General features: G+C 40.8%; 2 protein-coding genes across 2 annotated transcripts; both read left to right on the top strand.

Annotated features, from left to right (window-relative positions):
- Window positions 1-7,143: 7,143 nt before the first annotated feature.
- Window positions 7,144-16,269, top strand: LOC140924732 (uncharacterized). Its single transcript, XM_073374741.1, has 3 exons — window positions 7,144-7,675; window positions 8,201-8,278; window positions 10,756-16,269. The coding sequence occupies exons 2-3, from the start codon at window positions 8,230-8,232 to the stop codon at window positions 13,542-13,544; spliced, it is 2,838 nt and encodes a 945-aa protein (XP_073230842.1). The 5' UTR covers window positions 7,144-7,675; window positions 8,201-8,229; the 3' UTR covers window positions 13,545-16,269.
- Window positions 16,270-18,973: 2,704 nt separating this feature from the next.
- On the top strand, window positions 18,974-21,989 carry LOC140924701 (5-hydroxytryptamine receptor 1E-like). The gene is made up of 2 exons (XM_073374723.1): window positions 18,974-19,383; window positions 20,796-21,989. The coding sequence occupies exons 1-2, from the start codon at window positions 19,114-19,116 to the stop codon at window positions 21,885-21,887; spliced, it is 1,362 nt and encodes a 453-aa protein (XP_073230824.1). The 5' UTR covers window positions 18,974-19,113; the 3' UTR covers window positions 21,888-21,989.
- Window positions 21,990-22,924: the final 935 nt, after the last annotated feature.

The raw sequence follows: 22,924 nt of genomic DNA, 5'->3' as shown, positions 1-22,924 counted from the left end.
AATATTGATATCGGCGCTATATAAGTATTATTATTATTACATTACTTTTGTAATGTCTGGTGCAACACCTGGAGCAACACCCTAGAGCACAACCTGAATAGTCTGATTAGGATCCAAGCTGTGCAAGCGGCCCGTATCGTCAGCAACACTAGGAAATAGGTGATGATATTTCCCCTATAGTACCAGTAAGACAGTAGCTCTTATACCGTCTGGCAGTGATGGCTTTTAAGTGTATGACAGGGTGTGCACCTGACTCCTTATTTTCGAAATATATCCAGAGCTACAATGAGGGACAAAAGTGTTGAGACACTTCTATAAAATGGCCCTTTTTTGGACAGTGGACATACCAGTCTCCCACCCTTGTGTAGCCCCACCCCTCCCCCCAAAACCAGTGTTGTGTTTTAGACCTACAAGTCTTTCTTTTACTATAAACAACATTGATTCGGGGGAGGAGGATTACGGCGTTTAAATGGAATGAAATAATAAATTTATGAAATTGTTGATAAAAGCACCCGTTTTAGAAAAGTGTGTCAACTACTTTTGTCCCTGACTGTAGCATTACTAAGCGTACCACGCGGAACTTCCAGCTGTTACATATTTTCAAGTATATACAAAACCTCCACAGGACAAAGAACCTTCTAATTCAGAGCAATTTAATCTTAACCGCAGCCAGAAGCCTATAACTCGGTCGGTACAGCGCTGTGCAGAAGGGGAGGTCGCGGGTTCGATTCCCGGGACCGGACCAATACTCAGGGTCTTAAAATAAGTGATAAATGAAGGTACCCTGTTTGCACTGCAAGAGTATGGTGGCCCAGAAGGGTCACACATGCAAATGAAAAATGTTGCTGCAAACTAACAATTTTACCTGCAAATTAAAAATTGTACATGCAAACTAAAAATATTACCTGCAAATTAAATATAGTACATGCAAACTAACAATTGTGCTGCAAATTGAAAATAGAAAACATATCGATGCAAATTAAAAATGAAAAGTCCTGCGCGCGCAGTATGAGTGATGAGGACCTGGTCCGAGCCGTGCGACCTGGCCTTATTCATGTTTCATGTTTGTAATATTTTTAGTTTGCATGTACAATTTTTGATTTGCATGTTCTATTTTTAATTTGCAGGTAAAATTTTTAGTTTGCAGCAACATTTTTAATTTGTATGTGTGACCGTTCTGGGCTACCGTACAAGCGGCTAGACCTTCGCGTGGCTCGGATGACCGCGTAAAATGGCTGTCCCGTCTCCAGTTGGAGACGTAAAAAACGTGTGTGATCAATTAGTACTTTCGTGCTAAATACATTGACATTCAAATAAAGTGCATTGTTTAAAATTTTTTTAGAGACATAAGTAGGACATTTTTACCCAATTATGAGTGTGTACAGTTTTTACTAGTTTTAGTTTTTAACTTTCGTTGTTCATAGGCTCTGCTTGTATTAGACATTTAAAATTATTAATGTTAATTTGAATTCTAAAAAGCCCTTTTCGGACGAATAAAGTACGTAATGAATTGTGTTATATTGTATTGTAGTGTATTGTATTGCAACTAACCAAAATTGTAGAGGGGGAGAGGCGGTTTGTTATCTTCCCCAGGATTTTAGCAAAGATTGTTGATAGTTAAAGCTTACGACCAAGGGGAATAGATGCAATAATGAGCAGTGTGTCTCTTATAACAATAGAACTGAGGAAACCTGACATCCGACGACTGCGATGGCAACGAGAACGTCGACCGAGAGAATAGGCTCTAGGCCCTTTCAACACTTATCCGGATATTTATAAAAATGGATATTTTTTTCTCCGTTTTCAAAAAATTATGCGAGTCCACATGTAGCGCATTTGAATCGTTTCGCCCGTCCACATGAAAACGCTGAAACGATGGTAATACGATAGCATCCCTTACAGAGCATGCGTAATGTTAGTAGAATATGATGTAAGCCAGCATTACAAAAAATCTCCTCTTGAGAATTGGTTTTGAAAACGCGTTTTGGTGCCCAAAAATGCTCTTTACGTTTGGAAGGTAAGCCGAAACGGAGAAAAAATCTCGCATGCGTTTGGACTGGGCCACAGCAAAACACTTTTTGTACATTTCTTTGCCGTCACGGCACGACTACGACGTGAAATTGCCTAATTTAAGTAGGACGTCAACCAGCGACAAAGAAAATTTCTTTCTCGGATATTTTTTTTTTAGAAATTATTTCGCCCATATTTGACAAAGTTAAAGAATTGGAATAATCGCGATGAAGATTAAAAGAACACAAATTCACTTTCACGGAACGCTTTCGTCGCCGTCGCGCCGTCGTCGGATTTTAGGCCCCGTGCACACGTATCCTTTTTTTTTTTTGATAACGGAGATTTTTTTCTCCAGTTTAATTTGGCCGTTTGTTCCCACGTATCCGGTGAAAACGGTTTCCTCGTGCAACTCAAGCAAACGTCTCCAGGACCCACGGTACGAGTATTCTTTGAGATTTTCCTAATTTGGGACAATGTGTAAACACAGCTGAAACCCTTACAACTAAACAAACTATATTACAGTAAACAGTGCGACTACTCCGCGAATCGGAGTAAAACAACAAAAACATTAAATAACGTCACTTAGCTTTTTTGAGCTTTCTCAATCTCTCTTGTTTGAATTTCCGCCTAAAACCAATTGTGACTAAACTTCTTGCGCCTGTTTACCCGCGCATAATGAAGCCCACAATGCATTTCACGAGTCCAAAATTTCATTCGTAACCTGTGCTGACAGCCACTTGTCTTCAACGGTCATGTCTGTGTTTCGACCTCGCTTTTTTTTTCCTCGGTGGACAGTCCAAATGTTCAGTCTTGTGTTTTCTTTTCTACAAAGGCCTCTTTTTCACTACGGAAACGTCCACTATAGAGAGTTCAGTATCTTTGCGAATGTTTTAGAACAAAAGTAAGCGTTTACTTAATTTAACTCCCACACTACTGGTTTGGAACACCAACATGGCCGCTCTTTCATTGTTTTTGGCGCATCAAAATGGCTGCCGTTACGTCATGTGAAAACGCTTTATAGTGCGGCAAATACAAAATAAGATTGACCTAAATGAGGTTTTGTGAGCCCGCGAGACAAAGCAACCCCCACAAACCCTTGTTTTCACTAAAACCGCTGGACACAAAACCTTCCCCGGGTGGATGTTACTTGTCACAACCCTGTAGTGCGTCCATGCAAGAGCGCACAAAGGACCCCTCTCCCCCTGCTCTCTGGATTTTTTCCAACAGGGTAAGCCTATGAGTTTTGGTCAAAGTTGGATATTTCTTTCAGTTTTGTGTATTGCTTAAATGAGTTCTACGACGTCCGACAGTGTTGTTAAAGTATTTCTAAGGGATAAGGCAATGATTTTGGCTCAAGATCTGAGCTTTAGGTTTTGTTTCTGTTTGGCCACAATTGGGCAAGAAACTTCTTCTATGATTGTGAATAATAAAAACTGAGTAAGTGATATTATGCGGCGGTGCCAAAAGCCTAAAGATCATTAATTAACTAAGCAATATATCCGGCGTTTTCGGCTTCCCTTCACTGAGCATTTTTCCGAGGTGGTTAAATCTTTTGTTTTAACAATATGTTCCTGTTCCTAACGTCTTAAGAGAACGTAAGGAATTTAAGATAAAGTAATCATTTGTAGTCGTCTAACTCCGGTAACACTCTGCTGTTTATCTCTAGCCAATTGCTGTTCTCTAAATTTTCTTTAAAGTTTACAGAAGATGTTAAAGAACAAAAGAAAAACTGAAAACATATAAAAGAAAGACAGAAATGTAGAGAGAAAAAGAAAAGAAAAACACATAGCACACCTTTGGGTTTTAGAGAGTGGTTTGCTTTAAGAAACCAAGGGAATGTGCCTGACGCGGTCTTGGACTTTAATATCTAAATTGCCATTGATCGAAGGCGAAGTTGAAAACAGGAAGAAAATTCGTTCATCCGCGTGATGGAATCTATTGTTTGAATTTAGGAGACCAAAACTAAAAGACATGCCATGAATACAAATAACAGAAGAATACAGCTTTCTCTTTGGTTAATTATTGCTCAAGTTCATTTTCCTGGTTGCAGTAAGGGAACAGTATCTGTATTTTTCGTCCATTCAGCAACAGTCACGTTTGGTTAGAAGACGGGCTAGAACGAACCTTATCTCAAATATCGAAAAAAGGTAATTGTGTAACGTAAGTTATTTCACTGTTGCAACACTATTCAACGAAGCTGTTTCACGGCTGTCTAGTTCAGTGAGTTTAATATTGTCATTAACGCGTCTTAAGCCGTGAGGAACTTAACGTTAGCGAGGAATTTGCTTGTAACTTACAAAATCACAGTTTCGTGTCAAACAAACATCTCTTCCGAAGCGTCGTGTGAAACTGTCACAAACAACAAAAATGAACTTTGGAAAACTGTTAGACTAACCAGGGGCGGATCCAGGATTTTTTTTTAGGAGGGGGTGCACTCGTCTCTTGCTCTACTTCAACACCAATAAACCATATTGTTTTTTTTGGCAGAATACCAGTTGTATTAGAAAACCGCAGGTCATCTCAGGGGGGGGGGGGGGGAGGGGGCTGCGCACCCCCTGCACCCTCCCCCTAGATCCGCCCCTGCTAACAACAAGTTTTTGAAAACCGAAACGTTGTCAGTAATCTTCTTTAAGTTTGTCAATTCCTGCCTCCTTTGATGAATTTTGCATTCGCTGTGTTATTTAGGTTCTTTTAGTTTTGAGCGGTCATTTTTATGTTTCACTCTTCTTTAATATTCTGGTATCCATTTGCTCCGTACCATAAGGCGGATTGGGCAGTCTGGATGCAAACGGCAAAAGCGGAAATTAAAAGCGTGATAGATGATACATCAAATCAGTTGCTTACTCAAGCCGTGGTTCTGCTAACCCATGAAGCCAGTAAGCTTGAGTCAGTTCCTCACTCGCATGCTTTCAATTGAAACATTGGTCGTTCATCGTGCAAAAGAGGCTTTAGTTCTGTTGAAGTTGGACTATGTTACCTATAAGCTACACATCTGAGTGCTATTCTAGGTTTCAGTGGATGGAACTATAATTGAATACGTAAGACATGTAAGAGAAAAGAACCCGGGGGGGTACTTTAGGAATTTCTGGGTAGGGATGTGCCGCTGGGACCCTGGAACCCTTAACCTATACCAGAGCTAGTTCAGCTGAATTTTGTTACCCTATACTAGAGTAAACGCCCCAAATCCCCCTATCCTAGAGTAGCTGTTTCCCTAGTCTAGATAAAATCTTCAACCAACTGATCAGTTTCTTGAAAAATGATACCCTATTCTAGTCCCAAACGCTCTGATTTATACACCCTATCCTAGAGTAAACTGCTTGAAAACCATACCCTTCACAGCGGCACATACCTATATAGCCCATATATGGCATTACTCCCCCCGGGAAAAGAACATTAAGCACATTAGTTCCCCTTAAGGAATTAAGGCTTACGTTAAGAAAAAGGGATATATAAAAATCGGCCATGCCACGAAATTCTTCCAAACAATTTTCAAAAGAATGCATGGAATGTTTTCAATATTTCTCAGTCTACACCTCTGTACAAGATAGCGATTGCGCCAGCACGAAAACCATGTAGGATACAGCCTCTGTTCACACACGAGTAGGCTACGAGTAGTCCCCCATTTTTCCTCACGGATAGTAGAGCGAGAAAAACGCGAGTGCGCGTGAAAATCACCCCACGCGAGAAAAGGCGACACGCGACTCCTCGTAGTCTACACACGAGCTGTAACGAAGCAAAGCGGTGCCACACCGATTTGAAAGTGGATCATCACATATTGGATAGGTCAACAACTCCCGATATTGTTGGGGGTTTTTGCGTCCGTGCACGTAGCTAAAAGTTTGATCGGTTTCAAACTTTGCGCAAGAACATGGAACAGGGTGCCCAAACAGACGCCAGGGGCGTTGCCAGCCCATAGACCTGTAGGCCCGGGCCTACAAATTTTTTGTTTAATCAGTCTACTGCTTATAATAAATTATGCGTTGTGGGGTGAGCTAAAAAGCTTAAGAGCTCAAAGTGTTGGGGAGCACAACGCGGATTAATCATGCGTGCAATTTTCAGGATGTGGGGAAATGAAAGTCAGCCAGGCCTAGAACTAGTCGAAAAGCTGGCTACGCCCGTGGACGCAACATGTAACAGATGTAACATCCAACGATGTTAGGAGTTGTTGGCCAACAACGTTGCGTCCGTTTGCACGGGGCTTGATTGCATGATACTCTTTTGCGTAGTTGATCATGACACACTGATCTTCATACTATATCGGATAGCTTTTCATGTAGACACGAAAATCCATCCGGTAAAGTGTAAACACAGCTTACAAAGTCGTGAAGGATGAAATAATGAGATAAGACTAAGAGGTTTGGTTTAGTGTAGAACGTTTTCACACGACGTCACATCCGGCGTCCCAGAACAATGAAACGGCAGCCATGTTGGTGTCTCAAACCGATGCTGTAAAAGCTTCTTTTTGGTTACAGTGCACAAGGGATATCAATGTGGTCATATAACTTGAACTCGCTAACCTCTGCTGTTAATCTCTGTAGCCAATTCAGAATTGTTATTCTTTTTCGTTTTAACTTTACACAATATTCTGAATAAAGAACAACGAAAACAAAACTGGCGATAAACAACAACAGCAACAACAACAAAAACAGACACCGGGTTCCAGGCGGTGCTTTACTGTAAGAATACTAAGTACATATAGTACATAATGTGCTTGTCGTGCTTTTGGAGACTAAAATCTGAGTTTATTGTCAACGATGGAAGGCGAAGTTGTAAACAGGAAGAACATTCGATCATCCGGGTTAATTATGAATTCTTTGTTTTTTATGTAATAGACAAACAAAAAAGCTTTGTTTAAAATGCATTCCGACGCAGACGTTAATCGGTCTTTGTCACGCGATCCCTGCTGAACTTTCCGCTCACAGAGTTTTCTATTTTCTGGAAAGTCTTGACTTTGACCAACAATCCTTTCATGGAACCGTCGATGATGACATAAAAACAAGGCAAACACTGTTCTCCGCCAAATGTTTTTTTTTTCTGGACCCAGTCACTTCGGAGAAAACTATCAAATCTTTCATAAAATATTATTTACATAAGAAAAGCCGAGCTTATACACAATACACGTTCAGGGGTCAGATTCTACGAAAATGACCTCGGGCGATATCTCCAAAACTGAGCAGCAGATTTACAAAGTTCCGTGAACATGGTTGTTCATTAAAATGTTCCAAATAGTTTGCAATACTCATTCAAAACTTGCATCAGACAAAACCAGCAATGCAACTGTGGAGATCAAAAGTTCCAGCAGGCCTGTCATTCCATTCAGGATTTATATTTATTTTTCTGCACTTAGTATTATAGACCGGAAATTAACTCAGTAGATGTCTATTGCAATTCTTATATTGGTGCACCTCGTGATTGGTTCTAGTACATTTATGTATGTGATACAGTAAGTTGATATTAGTTGTTTTTCACAGAAACATACATTGGCGGAAGTGGCTTACCTGTTAAGCAGACATTCCAGACATTCTTGCGTGACAAGCCTTGGGAGGTGGTGCTTTCATTTTCCTGGTTGCAGAATAAGAACAGCTTGTATCCGCATTTTTCACTCCCTACAGCCATGTTTAGTTAGAAGTTGGGCTAACTCCAGTACCCCAAGCACCAACAATAGGTAATTCTAAGTTGTTTCACTGTTTTAACACTGCTTAATATTCTACTCCTCATTTGCTATGCCGTATTGTGCAGTCTGAATACCAATGCTGACAAAGCGTGATAGATGATACATCAAATCATTCTGCTTACGCAGGGCTTGGCTTTGCCATGATGTTAGTAAGCTTGACTTATTTCTTCGCTCGTATTCCTTACATTGTTTGTGAGTTGTTCGTGCAAAAGGGGCTTAAAGTTGGAACACTGTTAAGCTACACAGCTGAGTGCTATTCTAGGTTTCAATGCGGGATGGAAATGTAAGTGGTCACGCAAGAGAAAAGAAATTTTAGAACTGTAACTTTGATAAAAGATTAGTGAACTCGATTTGAACTGCCGAATAAAACCGAAGATTGAAGCGGATATTACAATTCTCTAAACTTTCTTCCGATGATGCGATTACACTGATTACATTAGCACCCGAACTTTTCGTTGATCGGGTGCCCTGGGGTCTTTAATTGGCTAAAAAATAATGCCTATTGATTTGATGCAGGTCTAATCCAGTGCTACGAATTTCTAGCCATGGATCAACCGAATGTGATAAAGATGTGCAATCAAGAGCGATCACCCGGTAGGGCATTTTGTTGAAATAAATAAATAATTTATATAGCGCTGTATTCACAGTGCGTTTCCGATTTACTGTTGAACCACTCTATAACGTGACCGTAAAAAAAGTGACCGTAAGCGGAGGTTCGACTGTATCTTATTCCGGAATAAGAATACTAAAAATTTGTGACAAATCTCTCCAACCGCAAATTTTCCTACCATTGGAATGCTACATTTATCTTAATTGTGACTGTCCACGAGATCTTTGGATCAATTTTGGCTATGAAAGCCAAAACAAGTGATTTTTAGAGTTTACTCCCTGAATTCTTAGTCCGGAATACATTTAATTGAACGCAACAACACTTTACAATATTGCAATATTTAAATGACAAAACAATTATATAATGCGCTCTCAACTAGAAATACTTTGAAGCAAGAGAGATTGTTTGAAGCGAGGAAGCTACAAGATATCGATAGCGCCAAACAATGTTTACAGTTAAACAAATAAATAATTATATTATATAATTATAAGTCTTGGCTTATATTGGAAAGTAGACTCCTCATATCAGTTTGGAAGAGAGGTCCATTCCGGGGTGGGGGGGAGGGGGGTAGTCCCTTATATAAGCTATATAGGTATGTGCCGCCCCATCGGGTAGGGTTTTTGCGCTGTTTTGGTCTGAAAACGGGTATACACTTTGCCCATTCTAGTCTGGAATCGGGTATGGTTTTTGAGGGAACTACGGGATTGTATGAACGTCTTTATCGTTTCAATTCCAAATGAGTAAGAAAGAAAGAAATATATGCGAATTCGAAATGGATTTGAGTTTTGTTTGCGCTCTAATCTAAGTAATGATAACATAATTTCTGCCTAATGGCCAGGTCTGAAAACGGGTATGGATTTTAGAGGTCTGGTCTGAAAACGGGTGTGGAAAATGACATTTTTTGGTCTGAAATCTGGTCAGGATTTGGAGAACCGGGCGGCACACCCCCACCAAGAATTCTCAGGAGTACCCCCCCGGGGGTCCATAAATTTAATTACACTGGCCAGGAACCCATAACTAAGAGCGAGTAACTTCCATGCGCTCGCGTCATGGGGTTTTTACGGACCAGTTTATTTCTAGAACGGTTTTGGCGCGAATCTTGAATATCTTCTAATCAGCAAAACCTACAGACCTAAAAATGATATTTTTTGCCTTTTAATAACGTTTAGTTTTCCTTTTTGATATCTTATACTTCGAGTGCGCTCACAGACATGGTGGACAGTTCTATTTTCGCGGGAAAAAGTGCCCTAAAATGTGTCTAAAAATAAACTGGTCCGTAAAAACGCCGTGACATAGGCCCAGTATGGGAGTTGCTCGCTGCGAGTTATGGGCTCCTGACTGGTGTAATATCCCTTGAGAGTAAAAGTAACAGTGTACACGAGCCAATAACCCAAACGGCGGGTTTCCTTAGGATGAAGCATGCCTAGGAGATACGAGTGCTGTTAGGTAGTGTGTGGCGGGTGCCCATTTATACACCTGGGTGAAAGGCGACAAAGTGGAGTAAAGTTCCTTGTTTAAGGAAACAACGCGACGAGCGAGGCTTGAACCCCAGATCTCCAGATCCGGAGTTCGAGGTGTTAACCGCTCGGCCACACACGTCTCCACGCAATAAATGAAACTGCAACAATTCTCCATGGTTTATCAGGTAGCATGCATATCGACCCTAGAAATAATGTCAAAGTGTTTAAAATGTTTATAACAACTAAGCATAGAGTTCTTTAGGGCTTCACAAATTAAAATAGTTTAAGAGATCTTAAGTTAGTTAAATTGGTCGGGCTGGGAATTCCAAAAAAGAGAAACAGCGAATTTTAGGGACCGCAAGCCATATTGGGTGGTATTGTCAGAGGATACGTAAAGATTACCAGAGTATGATTGGCGCGTTTCATAGAACAGAAGTCAAGTAAATTTAAAATGCTCATTGAAACGGCTGTGATTTTCAAGGTAAGGTAAGACAAAAAGAGTTCTTGGTTGTAAAAAAGATATGAAAATTTCTTGGGTTTTTAGTAATTCATTCATATTAAAAGACGTTACATTTACAACCGTTTAATAAAAGAGATTCATCATTCTACGCTTGGTATGTGAAAGGGGTACCATTTCTCAACATACTCAGGAAACTGAGGGGTACCTTTAATTCCAGAAATGGTACTATTTAAAGACCTATAAAAAGGGTTAGAGGTTCGACCTCAGAACGGAGCTTTCCTATTAAAGAATTCGTTTAGTTCCCCTCCTCCCCTCCCCGACTTTGCATACTGAAATTTCAAGGGATTTTTGCAGCAAATTTGCTATTCCATTCTCGTTCTCGTTCTCTGTTTCTGTCTCTCTTGGCTTTGTTTTAGTTCATCTAACTACATGTGGTCCGTTTCTTTTGTGATGGAACCTTTTCTGTTTGTTTTATCTTCGTCTATTTTTGTCTATCTCTGTTGATATCCGATTGACTGTTAGTTTTTTTTCTTCAATTTAGGTTCCAAGGAGAATGAAAGCTTCACTAAAAAGGAGAAGGCAGCTTTGGGACTGTGGTGGCTGCTTGCTATTCCTATTCTGCCATTCTTCTATCTTTCTGATCTGCAGGCCAATTGGGTAATACCTATAGATCCTGTGCTGGTAATCAAGACCCTGATATTTCAGTGTTATTTGCCTGCCATAGATGTACTGACGGATTTCTGGACAGGAGCTAGTTTCTTCCTCAGCTGCCACGTTCTTTTTGGATGGTATACCATCTCTGTAACCTTTCTCCCATTTTTTGGTAAGCTTTTGTCCGAGATTACCCAAATAATAAGAATTAAACGAAAGCAAAGAAACCTGTTTAATACCATGTGGAAATTTCTGATCAGAGATAAGTTGAAGCAAGTATTGGTGCAGTTGCCATTCATACAGCCTGGCGTCACTTTAAGTCAGATCAAGCAGTTATCTCAACTATCTGCTGAGGACGTCGAAGCAGAGAAGATTCTCTTTCGAATGGCCAACGACAGAGTCTGGGAGCCATTCCTGGAGGCCGGACCCCAACTTGCTCTGCAATTACTGATCGTTTGGCAGACGGGAGAGGTAACATCTATACAATGTGTCACAATGCCTGTTAGTTGTTTTGCCTTGTGCTGGGCTGCAGCATCGACATTTTTTAATAATAGAGTCGACCACGGAATCGCCAGTCCTTCAGTTATCAGTAACCTGATTGTCACAGCCATAGTCTCTCTACTTGTTATACCGCGGATTCTCTATTTTTCGATCATGGCGTATTTATCAGGATACTGGGCCGCGATTACAATTGTAAGCACGATTGCTGTCGTCTGGATAGCTCTGAAGTTTTTCTCGGTTAAAGAGCCAAAACCTAAGATGAAATACGATCGGGTTAAAGATGAATACGTTCTGGACCCTTGCAAGGGATTCAAGCCAATAATGGACGAGATCAGACTAAAAAGCACCTTTTTATCTGTGTTTGCACCAACTGTTGTTGGATTCAAAAGATCCAAAATACTTTGGGTTTCCTCAGTTGCCTCCATCACTGCACTACTGTGCTCCCTTGGATCTTTATGGCTTTACTCGTCGTTTGGCAATTGGGGACACGCTAACAACCCTTCTTTTCAATCTTTGTCTTGCTCCTCAGAAAAGCCATGCCTTAGGTGTCCTTTAAATGAAACCGACGTCTTGCGTTGCTCAAAAGCATCTTGGCCAACAGAACACAACATGAGCTATCAAATCGTTCGATACAATTGGCAGTGTGGAATCAAAATATGCAAAAGTCGATGCAGTGACAACGGTGAACCCTATGACAACTTGGTATTTGGCTGGTTCCCAGCTCTATTTTGTCTCATGGTTTTATCTGTTGGATCTTCACTCTTCCTTGAATATATGACCGACTTTATCAGGCTGGAAAAATGCATCCCTTTAAAACACAACATTTTCCTCAGCCTAGCGATTGAACTTGAGGAGGAAAAAGAGGCCAACAACGAGGCTTTAATGAGGAAGAAGCGGATACTTTGGAGAGGATACGTAAAAGAAGGAGAGGACGACTCAAAACTATGCCGTTACGTCAGGAAAGGACAAAAAATTGACCAAGCAATCATCACAGCTCAGCGTAAAGGATTTTCCAGGATAAACTTTGTCACAGCTACAGTGAACGAGATGGTAGATATGCTCAGATATCCGTCACGTCATACAAAGGCCTTACCGTCACGTCAGACGGAAAACAGTACAAAGGATCACTATGGCGATATGGATTTAAGCAAAAAACAACTTTTGGACGCGTCGAAGATTGGTGATGTAAAACAAGTCTACAAACTGCTGGAAGGAGACGTAGACATTGATGTGCAGTGTCCAGACACAGGCAATACAGCTCTCATGTTTGCCGCTGAAAAAGGCGATAAAGCTATAACGGAATTGCTACTAATGGAGCAGGCCAAGGTGTTTTTACTCAACAATCGTGGCCTGAGCGCACTGACTTTGGCTCACGAAAAGGGTCATGCTGTTATTGTCAATATGATCTGTACAAGACTGGCAGAAACTAAAGAATTAGACGCACAAATGCTTGATGCAAGTGAAAAGGGAGACCTAGCAACCGTTCTGGCGCTACTGAGCTTTGACACGAATCTTTTTTTTGTGGTAGACAAGATACACGAGAAATCAAGCCTGCACTTCGCCGCTGAGAAAGGCCACTTTAACGTTGCGAGTTTCCTATGTGAAATGATGCGCCTTAAACCTGAAGCGATTATGAAGAAGAACAAATACGGAATGAATTACATTCATTCAACTTGTTTGGGTGGTAGCCTTGACCTCCTTCGACTGCTTCTGCCACTAATTGAAAAGATGAATCGCGACGCCATTGCTGAGGCAGATGTCAACGGTCGCACTGCTTTGTGGTTCGCTGCCCGAAAAGGACACCTGGAGATTGTTCGAGAACTTTTACCCATTTTTTCCAGCATCGATCCTCAGAGTATCATCGCAAGAAAGACAGACGGCTCGAACGCCCTTATGGCCGCAGCATTCTTCGGCCACACGGAGACCGTGCGAGAACTCCTCCCTGTCTTCAAAAACACCGATCCCTCAAGCCTCTTCGAGACTTACCATGACTGTGACGACGCCGGCGAAAACCTAATCTCAATCGCAGAACTTAAGGGCCACGTGGAAACCAAACAAGTGATTGAAGACTTCATGAAATCAAACAATCTACCGCACCCTAATGCAGGTCTTACGATTAACAGTAATTACTTGGTCGACATTAATCAGGTACACTCACAAATGAAGACTTGGGTATAGTATAATAACTTGGGTATACTGTCCTACCCAAGTCACTTACGACCCCTTGTAGTTTAACAATTTTCCTTTGCCGCAGGCTGTAGATTGTTCATAGTCCCCTATTTTTCCTAAGATCGTCGAGATCGAGCGCTTTGTGTTACTGGCGGTTATCTCTGACGAGTGTCAAATCTACGTAGGGGGGCGGGGGAAAGTTTGGAAGGAAGCGAGAATAACGTATTTCTATTTCCCCCACTCCCTTAAACCCCGACGTCCACCCCCTCGGTACATATAAAACCAAGATGGCCGCCGTAACAGTAACCGCTCGATCCTCTGACGATCTTACGCAAAACAGGGGACTGTGATCAGTCTACGCAAGCTGTGGCGCCTGTTATATCGGTGAAACTAACCGGCACCTCAACACGAATCCAGGAACACCTTTTGACGGACAAAAATTCTCAGATTTTTCAGCGTCTTAATATTTAACTAATAGTTTTAAATGCAACGCATGCGCAATATTTTCAACAAGGTCAACCTGAGACTCAAAAGCAGTTTTTTTTATTTTTATTTCTACTACCCATAACATTTAACATTGGGACGGGTGATAATTTAATTTTGGTCCACGCTCCCCCTCTAGGATCTATTTTGGATGTGTAATTGGTTTAAAAAGTTAAACTAATTTGACTATATGAGTCTATTACTTTTGTAATATCTGGAGCAACACTTGGGGCAACACCCTAGAGTGCGAGCGGCCCGTATCGTCAGCAACACTAGGAAATAGATGATGATATTTCCCCTATAGTAACAGTAAGACAGTAGCTCTTCTACCGTCTGGCAGTAATGGCTTTTAAGTGTATGACAGGCAATAATGGTTTTAAGTGTATGACAGGGTGTGCACCTGACTCCTTATTTTCGAAATATATCCAGAGCTACAATGAGGGACAAAAGTGTTGAGACACTTCTATAAAATGGCCCCTTTTTGGACAGTGGACATACCAATCACCCACCCTTGTGTACCCCCACCCCCTCCCCCCAAAACCCGTGTTGTGTTTTAGACGCACAAGTCTTTCTTTTACTACAAACAACATCGATTCGGGGGTTGGAGGGGGGGATTTACGGCGTTTAAATGGAATGAAATAATATATGTATGAAATTGTTCAGTAATAAAAGCACCCGTTTTGTCCCTGATTGTAGCATCACAAAGCGTACCACGCGGAGCTCCCAACTATTACATATTTCCAAGTATATACAAAACCTCCACAGGACAAAGAACCTTCTAATTCAGAGCAATCTAATCTTAACCGCGGCCAGGGCCCGGTTGCATGAAACTTACACATACGTGCCCACTTAAGTAGGTTACTTACGAATCCGTTATGGGTACACTTACGAGTGTTCCCTGGAACGCACTTAGCACTCTCGTAAGTTTCTGTTTTACGTGGTAACTTACGGGCTCACTTAAAGGCACACGTAACTTTGATATAGTACTTCATTAATGACTCAATCTTTTTTTTTTTTTTAAGCTAACCATCGGTGAGTGTAAAGAAAGTTTTTAGTCGTTTCGAACAATTTTACGCCTCTCAAGAAAATGAAATTTGCACGCAGACGTTATTTTTCTTCAATATTTACTAAAAATGATTGTTCTTCTTCTTTTTTCACAACGCCGGCATCAGAGGTTAACAAAGCGTATTAGAACGAATAACGTGAAGAAAAATACTTTTTTTCACTTCTCAGTAAAAGATCTCGTTAAGTTTAGTAAAAACAGTAACGATACGGGACCTACATAGGTCCCGTAAATTTACGTGCTATTTTTCCCGTAAAAAAGGTTTTACGCAATACCCGCAATTTCTGTTGCATAAACGACACTTAAGCGAACACTTACAAAAATCGTAAGTGAAACCACTTAAGTGAATTCCCTAAGTGGACCACTTAAGTAATTTAATGCAACTGACTTAAGTTACGAGTGCACGTACGCGTACCCGTAGATGTTCCGGGCGTTTTATGCAACTGGGCCCAGGAGCCTATAACTCAGTCGGTACAGCGCTGTGCAGAACGGGAGGTCGCGGGTTCGATTCCCGGGACCGGACCCATACTCAGGGTCTTAAAATAAGTGATAAATGAAGGTACTCTGTTTGCACTGCAAGCGGCTAGACCTTCGCGTGGCTCGGATGACCACGTTAAATGGCTGTCCCGTCTTCAGTTGGAGACGTAAAAAACGTGTGTGATCGATTAGTACTTTCGTGCTTATACATTGACATTCAAATAAAGTACATTGTTTAAAATTTTTTTAGAGACATAAATAAGAAATGTTTTACCCAATTATGAGTGTGTACAGCTTTTACTAGTTTTAGTTTTTAACTTTCATCGTTCATAAGCTCTGCTTGTATTGAACATCAATTATTGATTTTAATTTTTATTCTGAGAAGCCTTTTTAGGACGAATAAAGTATATGTATTGTATTGTGTTATATTGTAACTAACCAAAATTGTAGAGAGGGAAAGGCAGTTTGCAACAGTATGCTTTCCCAGGATTTGAGCAAAGATTGTAGATAGCTAAAGCTTACGACTAAGGGGAATAGATGCAATAATGAACAGTGTGTAAAAAAATAGCTGCATTTTCTTTTATAACAATATATCTGAGGAAACCTAACATCCGATGACGGCAACGAGAACGTCTACGGAGAGAATAGGCTCTAGGCCCTGTCAACACTTATCCGGATGCTTATAAAAATAAAGATTTTTTTTCTCTGTTTTCAAAAAATTATGCGAGTCCACATATTTCGCATTTGTATCGTTTCGCCCGTCCACATGAAAACGCTAAAACGATAGATATACGATAGCATCCCTTACAGAGCATGCATAATGTTAGTAGAATATGATGTAAGCCAGCTTTACAAAAAATCTCCACTTGGGAACCGTTTCCGAAAACGCGTTTTGGTGCCCAAAAATGCTGTTGACGTTTGGAAGGTAAGCCGAAACGGAGAAAATAAGCTCGCATACGTGTGGACTGGGCCACAGCAAAACACTTTTTTGTACATTTCTTTGCCGTCACCGCATGACTACGACATGAAATTGCCTAATTTCACGTTTTATGTAGGACGTCAACCAGCGACAACGAAAATTTCTTTCTCTTTCTAAGTAGATCGATATTATTTTTAGAGATGATTTCATTATATTCGACAAAGTTAAAGAACTGGAATAATCGCGATGAAGATTGAAAGAACACAAATTCACTTTTACGGGACGTTTTCGCCGCCGTCGCGCCCTCGTCGGATCTTAGGCCCGGTCTACACGTATCCCTTTTTTGTTTTTGAAAACGGAGATTTTTTTCTCCAGTTTAATTTGACCTTCCGTTCCCACGTGTCCGGTGAAAACAGTTTCCTCGTGCAACTCGAACAAAAGTCTCCAGGACCCAGGATACGAATATTCGATGAGATTTTCCTTGATTTGGGAAGATGTGTAAACACACCTGAAACCACAGCAACTTAACAAACTATATTACAGAAAACATTGCGACTACTCGAACCCGAGGGGGGGGGGGGGGGGGAGGCACTTGGAAGGGGATTATCCAATCACAATGTTTTTTGAAAACAAAAGATACTCAAGTTTATTTATTTGTTTAGTCAAAAAGTGTTGTGATTGGATGATTTTCTTCCAAGTACCCCGGTTCGAGACCGAGTACTTGCACGTTAAGGTAAAGGTAAAGGCGCTCACGAGCCAAAGGCCCACGCCGCCGGAGCTTATTTCCGGTTTCCGTAGTATGAAGCATGCCTAGGAGTATTGCTACTCCCCCCTGGACGGGATGCTAGTCCATCGTATCGCACTTGGAAGGAGATCATCCAATCACAATGTTTTTGAAAACAAAAGCTACTCAAACGGACCAATAAAATTCAAGGTTCATCTATGCAACTGTTGAAAACTTTAAAACCGCTTGAAGTTACCTAACCTCTCAGGTAACAGTCCTTAAATTCGTCAAAGTTATTGGTCCCCGTTTGCAAGAACAGTTGAGAATCTTTTGGTTTTCAAAAACTGTTGTGCTTGGATAATCTTTTTTTAAGTGCCCCAGTTCGAGTAGTTGCACCGTAAGCCAGAGGGAAAATCTTGACAAAAGAGGTTTGAAACGCAAGTAAAATTTATTTGTTTTAGCTTTTGGATCCGATCCTAGTTTAGACATTTTTGGTTTTAGATGAATTATTTTCGGAGAATGGAATTATGCTCTGTTGAGAACACGGTATTCTTAACAGACCCTTGTCTATCAACATTTTAAATGTCCCTAGCGATTTTGATTACATGTCCGGCAATATCTCCGAGTCTGTTAAGTGATTAAAAGTAATATATTTCTCTTTCCGGAATATATAGTTTATAAACAAGTGATTGCTAAGCTGAGTTTATTTTTAAATTTGATTCTCGACAAGAAAAAAACATTGCAATTGTACAATTTTGTGATTTTAAGTTTGAGCCTGTTTAATCATTGACATTTGCTTTTGCTTAATATAAATTCTATTTATTCAGAGGCTTTTTGAAGAGTTCAAAATTGAAAGAAAAAATCCAAATCTATATTTTGTCGTGTCCAAAGTGAAGTTGTGGGAAAAGGCGTTCGAGCAAAAAATCACCACTAAATAAATACTAAAAGTGCCACGCGATGATAATGGCCGAATGAATTAACGTGTTATCGGCTTCAAAACGTTGGACTGTATCACATGTCTCTGTGAATTTGTTAAGGTGAAGAAAAGTTCGACTGTTCGTCATTAATTTAGACATTTCAAAACGAGAAAAAAGTTGAATATATTATTTAAGCACGGCCAAATGCATTTGCACTTAAGCCAGATTCCCCGCGCATTTTGGCATTCAGTTAACGTTAATATCTTACTGTCAATTTATAAACAACTTAATGAGGTCTGCAACAGCCGAACCAATCAAAATATTCCTAAAATGAGAGAATTTCATAAAATAGAATCTAAACGGAAATGTAACTTCGTGAATTACCGGTGTTGTGTCAAAATGATGTTTTTTAGAAATTCAAAATTTTGTTTTTCAAACTTTGCCTCCGGTTTTTTATTTTTGTTCACCGGCAAGCAAACAAGATTGTTTACTAGGAAAATCGCGCTTGCTATAGGACACCTATAGCTTTGTTATTCTTCAAAATATTTTGTTTCTACAGGAGTATCAAATCTAACCAACTTTAATTTTGAAATGACACGTTCTACAATTAATACTTTGGCACCCAGCTACAAAGTGAACATAATTGTCCATCAAATCAAAAAAGAGCGATTCCCAGATGTCGCAAAGTAAATATAGCCTTGTTACAAACCCGTTTATGTCTTGGTTTAAGTAAATAATAGACAGAACAAAAGATTGTGGTAAATTTTTGTCCTTCAAAAGCTTCTTTTTTATAGCGGAGAGATTTACAGAAAAGAGGCTAAACAACCTGGTGAATGAATAACTTTTCGCCAATCTTTAATCTATAACTGTTGACATTTGATCTACACTTAAACACTGGTCAGGTCAGATTGTGTTTACTGTGATACAAACGTCATTTGGATTGCTCAATACTACAACCACACTGTACGTACAACTACTCTGGCAAAAAGCTAACAATGCCCAACAATACAACTATGGGCCTTGGAGCGCAAGTTCGTCTACTCGAAGGTTCCGGATTGACTCTGGTTCTTCTTCTCTCGCTACTGCTAAATCTCTCAGTTTGTGGTATCATTTGGGGGACAAGACAGTTGAGAAACAAGCCAACGAACACGTTTGTAGCAAACTTGTGCATCGCGAATTTGTTGTTAACAGCTTGTGTAATCCCGTTTAGCCTTGCTACTGTTATTCAAGACCAGCATGGAGGCTATACTCACATTCTTTGCCAGGTAACTAAGTACGTTATTTAATCATCTTCTATGACTGAGAATTTTAGTCGCTTGTTACTTGCGTGTACTATCTTGGCTGTACCTTGGATGTGTTAAGCAGTCCTTGATTTGCTTATGGCTTGTAATGCGTGCAAAATTCCTTTTTTTCCTTTCTCCGAGGCTTGCTCTGTTTTCCGTAAGTCTGTCCTTCGCTTATTGTTCTATAGTCAAAGCGATAAACACAAGCATCTATGCTGATTATATTGGCAGTTCCTGGGCACCTTAACCTTGACACTTCACTTCTCGGTGATTTGAGGAAGATTTAACCGCGACTTTGTCTTACTCAGCACACGTTTTTGTTGTTGTCGTTGATGCTGGTTATAGCTTCTTGAGCAGTTGTGAGTTGCTGTTGTTTATGAACAGTTTGAGATGCCCTTTTTGGGCGTGCGTCGCGGCGATCAAAGTGAAAAATGCTTCATGCGAGTGTCAGTATGCAATGAAACAGTTTGGTATTTGTAGCAACAGCCCCTAAACTAAACTTAATTTTAGTCCTCAGGATGAAAAGCAAATAATGACTTGGGAACCGAAATAATGCCTTCTTTTCGCTTTTCATTGATTCTAACTTCACGATTCAATACTAAAAATTACAAGGACCTTGATTAAGGTAATGAAAATTACAGGAAATGTATAGAAACAGCAATTGCACTTGGAAATCGGAAACAGTATTTTGTTTTTCTAAAAGATTTCACACACGCGCATTGCGAGCTGGCCTGGTCCACTCCCAAGTGAGGCTAGACTACGAGTAGCCCCCATTTTTCCTAGCCTGCGAACAGCAGGCGCATTTCCGGTCGTCACTTCTCTCCCTCCGAAAATAGCTATTTTTCGGAGGGAGAGAGGCGACGACCGGAAATACGTCTGCTGTTCGCAGGCTACATTTTTCCAGGGATAGTAGAGCGAGCGAAACAAGAGTGCGTGAAAATCATCCTTCGCGAGAAAGGCGTGGGACTACTCGTAGTCTAAAGTGAGGCTTAGGGGCGAATAACAGGGAAAGCGTGTAGAATGAGGCGAACCAAGCGGGGTCCTCGACTCGCTTCGTTTGTCGAAGTTTTATATTTGTGTGTTTTTTGGCGTTATTCAGCCCATCACGAAGCGGACGTGGAGCGCGAGGCACACGCGACTGACTATATTTTCCCTGCCTTCCCCCGTCGCGCGTGTTTCGCGCTCCACGTCCGCTTCGTACGCGAAGAAATGTATTAATGAAAAAAATGTCAATGACGGGTCAACGTCATCTGAGGTCTATAAAAACGGGTATTCAGTGCTGCTACTAAAATACTTCGTTTTAGAACAACTAATAAGAGGAACCTGGGCAAACGATCGAAGAAGGATGCCTTTGCGCCTGGACTTAATTTTTTGTTTTCTATTTTTGTTTCCAGAGCAACGGTTTCATCAGCGTTGTATCGAGTGTTGCTATAGTGATGACATTGTGTTGCATCAGCTTGGACCGATATATCGCAGTCACCAGACCCACACGTTACAAGACCATTGTCACGGTCAAACGGGCCTGCTACTCCTTGATTGTGGTCTGGGGACAAGGGTTGCTTTACGCCTCTTTACCGCTCTTTGGATGGTCCAGATACCAGTATGACGAAGGAACTTTGCATTGCTCTCCTGTTTGGACTGCGAATTGTTCCCTGTATATTTTCTTAGCTATTGTTGGATTTGGGATTCCTATAATACTCATGATCTTCACGTACATTCGCATATTTTTTGTCATTCGCGGACACACTCGAAAAGTTTCAACGTTGCGCAGAGCAAGAAATTTAGGAAAGAAATCAAGCACTTGCAAATTAATATCGCTGTCGCAAAGACATAGCGTTGATCAAAACCAAAGTCCCAATCTGGAAATGAATGGGAGGTTGTCGTGTTCTACAGACAAAATAATCCACCCAGTAGACGAACAAACGATATTTAATTCCAACATGGAGATTTCATCGTTCAACAATTGCTGCAAAGAATCGGGGTTGAACAAAATACCGTCAGCAAAGGCAGAAGTCCCTTTTGAACACGAAGGAGAGAAATGTGCAATTCAAACTAAGCCTGCATCCGAAAACACCTGCAGTGAATCTTCAAGTAGCGGTAAACGTGGATCGATGCGCTTTGGAGAGGTGCTCAGAAAGTATTTCCCGCGAAAGCCACGAAACCTAAACAAACGATCGCTGTCTAGGGAATACAAAGTCGCTAAGACAGGAGTTCTCTTGCTGGTTCTGTTTATCGTTCTCTGGTTACCGTACATGGTCGTGCACATATGCTCTGCGAGATTCAAAGCGCCGCAAGTTGCTTTTCGTTTCTCGATGTGGCTCGTGTTTATGAACGGAGTTCTCAACCCAATTGCTTATGCTTTCGGCAATTCTACTGTTAAGATGAAATTCGAGCAAATATCTTCTACGATTTTCGCCTTTTGTTGTAAGTGTCGACGAAAGAAAGGACGAGAGCAGCCAAATCTCAGAATTTCGGAAACGATCTGAAGTCTGGTCTCACGTACGGATTTGCAATCGTCATTTCACCATCCAACATCTTCTGACTGTAAAACTAGATATTGTAAACTTTCGTAAAACTGATAACTTTGTTTGACGTCGCTCGGATAGAACCTTCTAATATAACCCCGCCTTGCGCTTGTAACGTCTGCGAAGCCCTGAGATCCTTGCTCTGGGCCGCCAACGGACTCAACGAATTACCGGAAGTGCTTTTCCAATCTTTACTCAACGTTAGTGGCCAACCGAACACTAGCTTTTTTAACAGACCAATCATGGCGCGTACTCAAATCCTGGTGCACAACTGGAGAACCAGAAGAAGGATTTCGGCGCTGGCTCGCAGACCGACTCAACCAGAAGAATTTAAGTTTCGTCTGTGGCGCAGCGTACTCGGGGACAACTCAAGAAAAACAGATTTGCTCAATTAACTGAAGGATCAGAGCCATCTCACTCGTATAACCTAAAGTCAGGAAAGTAAACGCCTTGCACAATATAGATAAACTAACAGATCTCCAGGAAAACTAGTCTTCTACACAGCTGTTTTTAGTGTCGTCAAGCAACGCTCCTCCCCACTGGGGAGGAGCGTTGCGTGACGACTCTACAGTACAAAAATAATACAGTATAAAAAATAATACCACAGGAAAGTACTGTTCAGTAGCTTTCGTTTGAATGGTCACACCATAGGATTTCATCGACAGACTCAAAAGTTAGAACCACCTTGTACAGCATAATAAACAGTACCACAGGAAAGTGCTGCTCAGTAGCTTTTATTTAAATGATCACATCACATAATTTCATCCACAGACTCAAAAGTTGGAGCCACCTTTTACAGCATAATAAACATTACCACAAGAAAGTATTGCTTGTTAGCTTTCATTTGACATTTCACACCAAAGGATTTTCCCCACAGACTAAAGAGTTAGTCCTTCCTTTAACCCTTCACTGCCATAGTGTTTCATGGAGTTTTGTAAGGTGACTCTAACTTTTGAGTCTGTGGACCAAATCCTATGATGTGACCATTCAAATGAAAG

The sequence above is a fragment of the Porites lutea genome, chromosome 14, assembly GCF_958299795.1.
Source record: "Porites lutea chromosome 14, jaPorLute2.1, whole genome shotgun sequence".
In the NCBI taxonomy this organism is placed as follows: domain Eukaryota; kingdom Metazoa; phylum Cnidaria; class Anthozoa; order Scleractinia; family Poritidae; genus Porites; species Porites lutea.
This window is presented reverse-complemented; position numbering and strand designations above follow the sequence as displayed.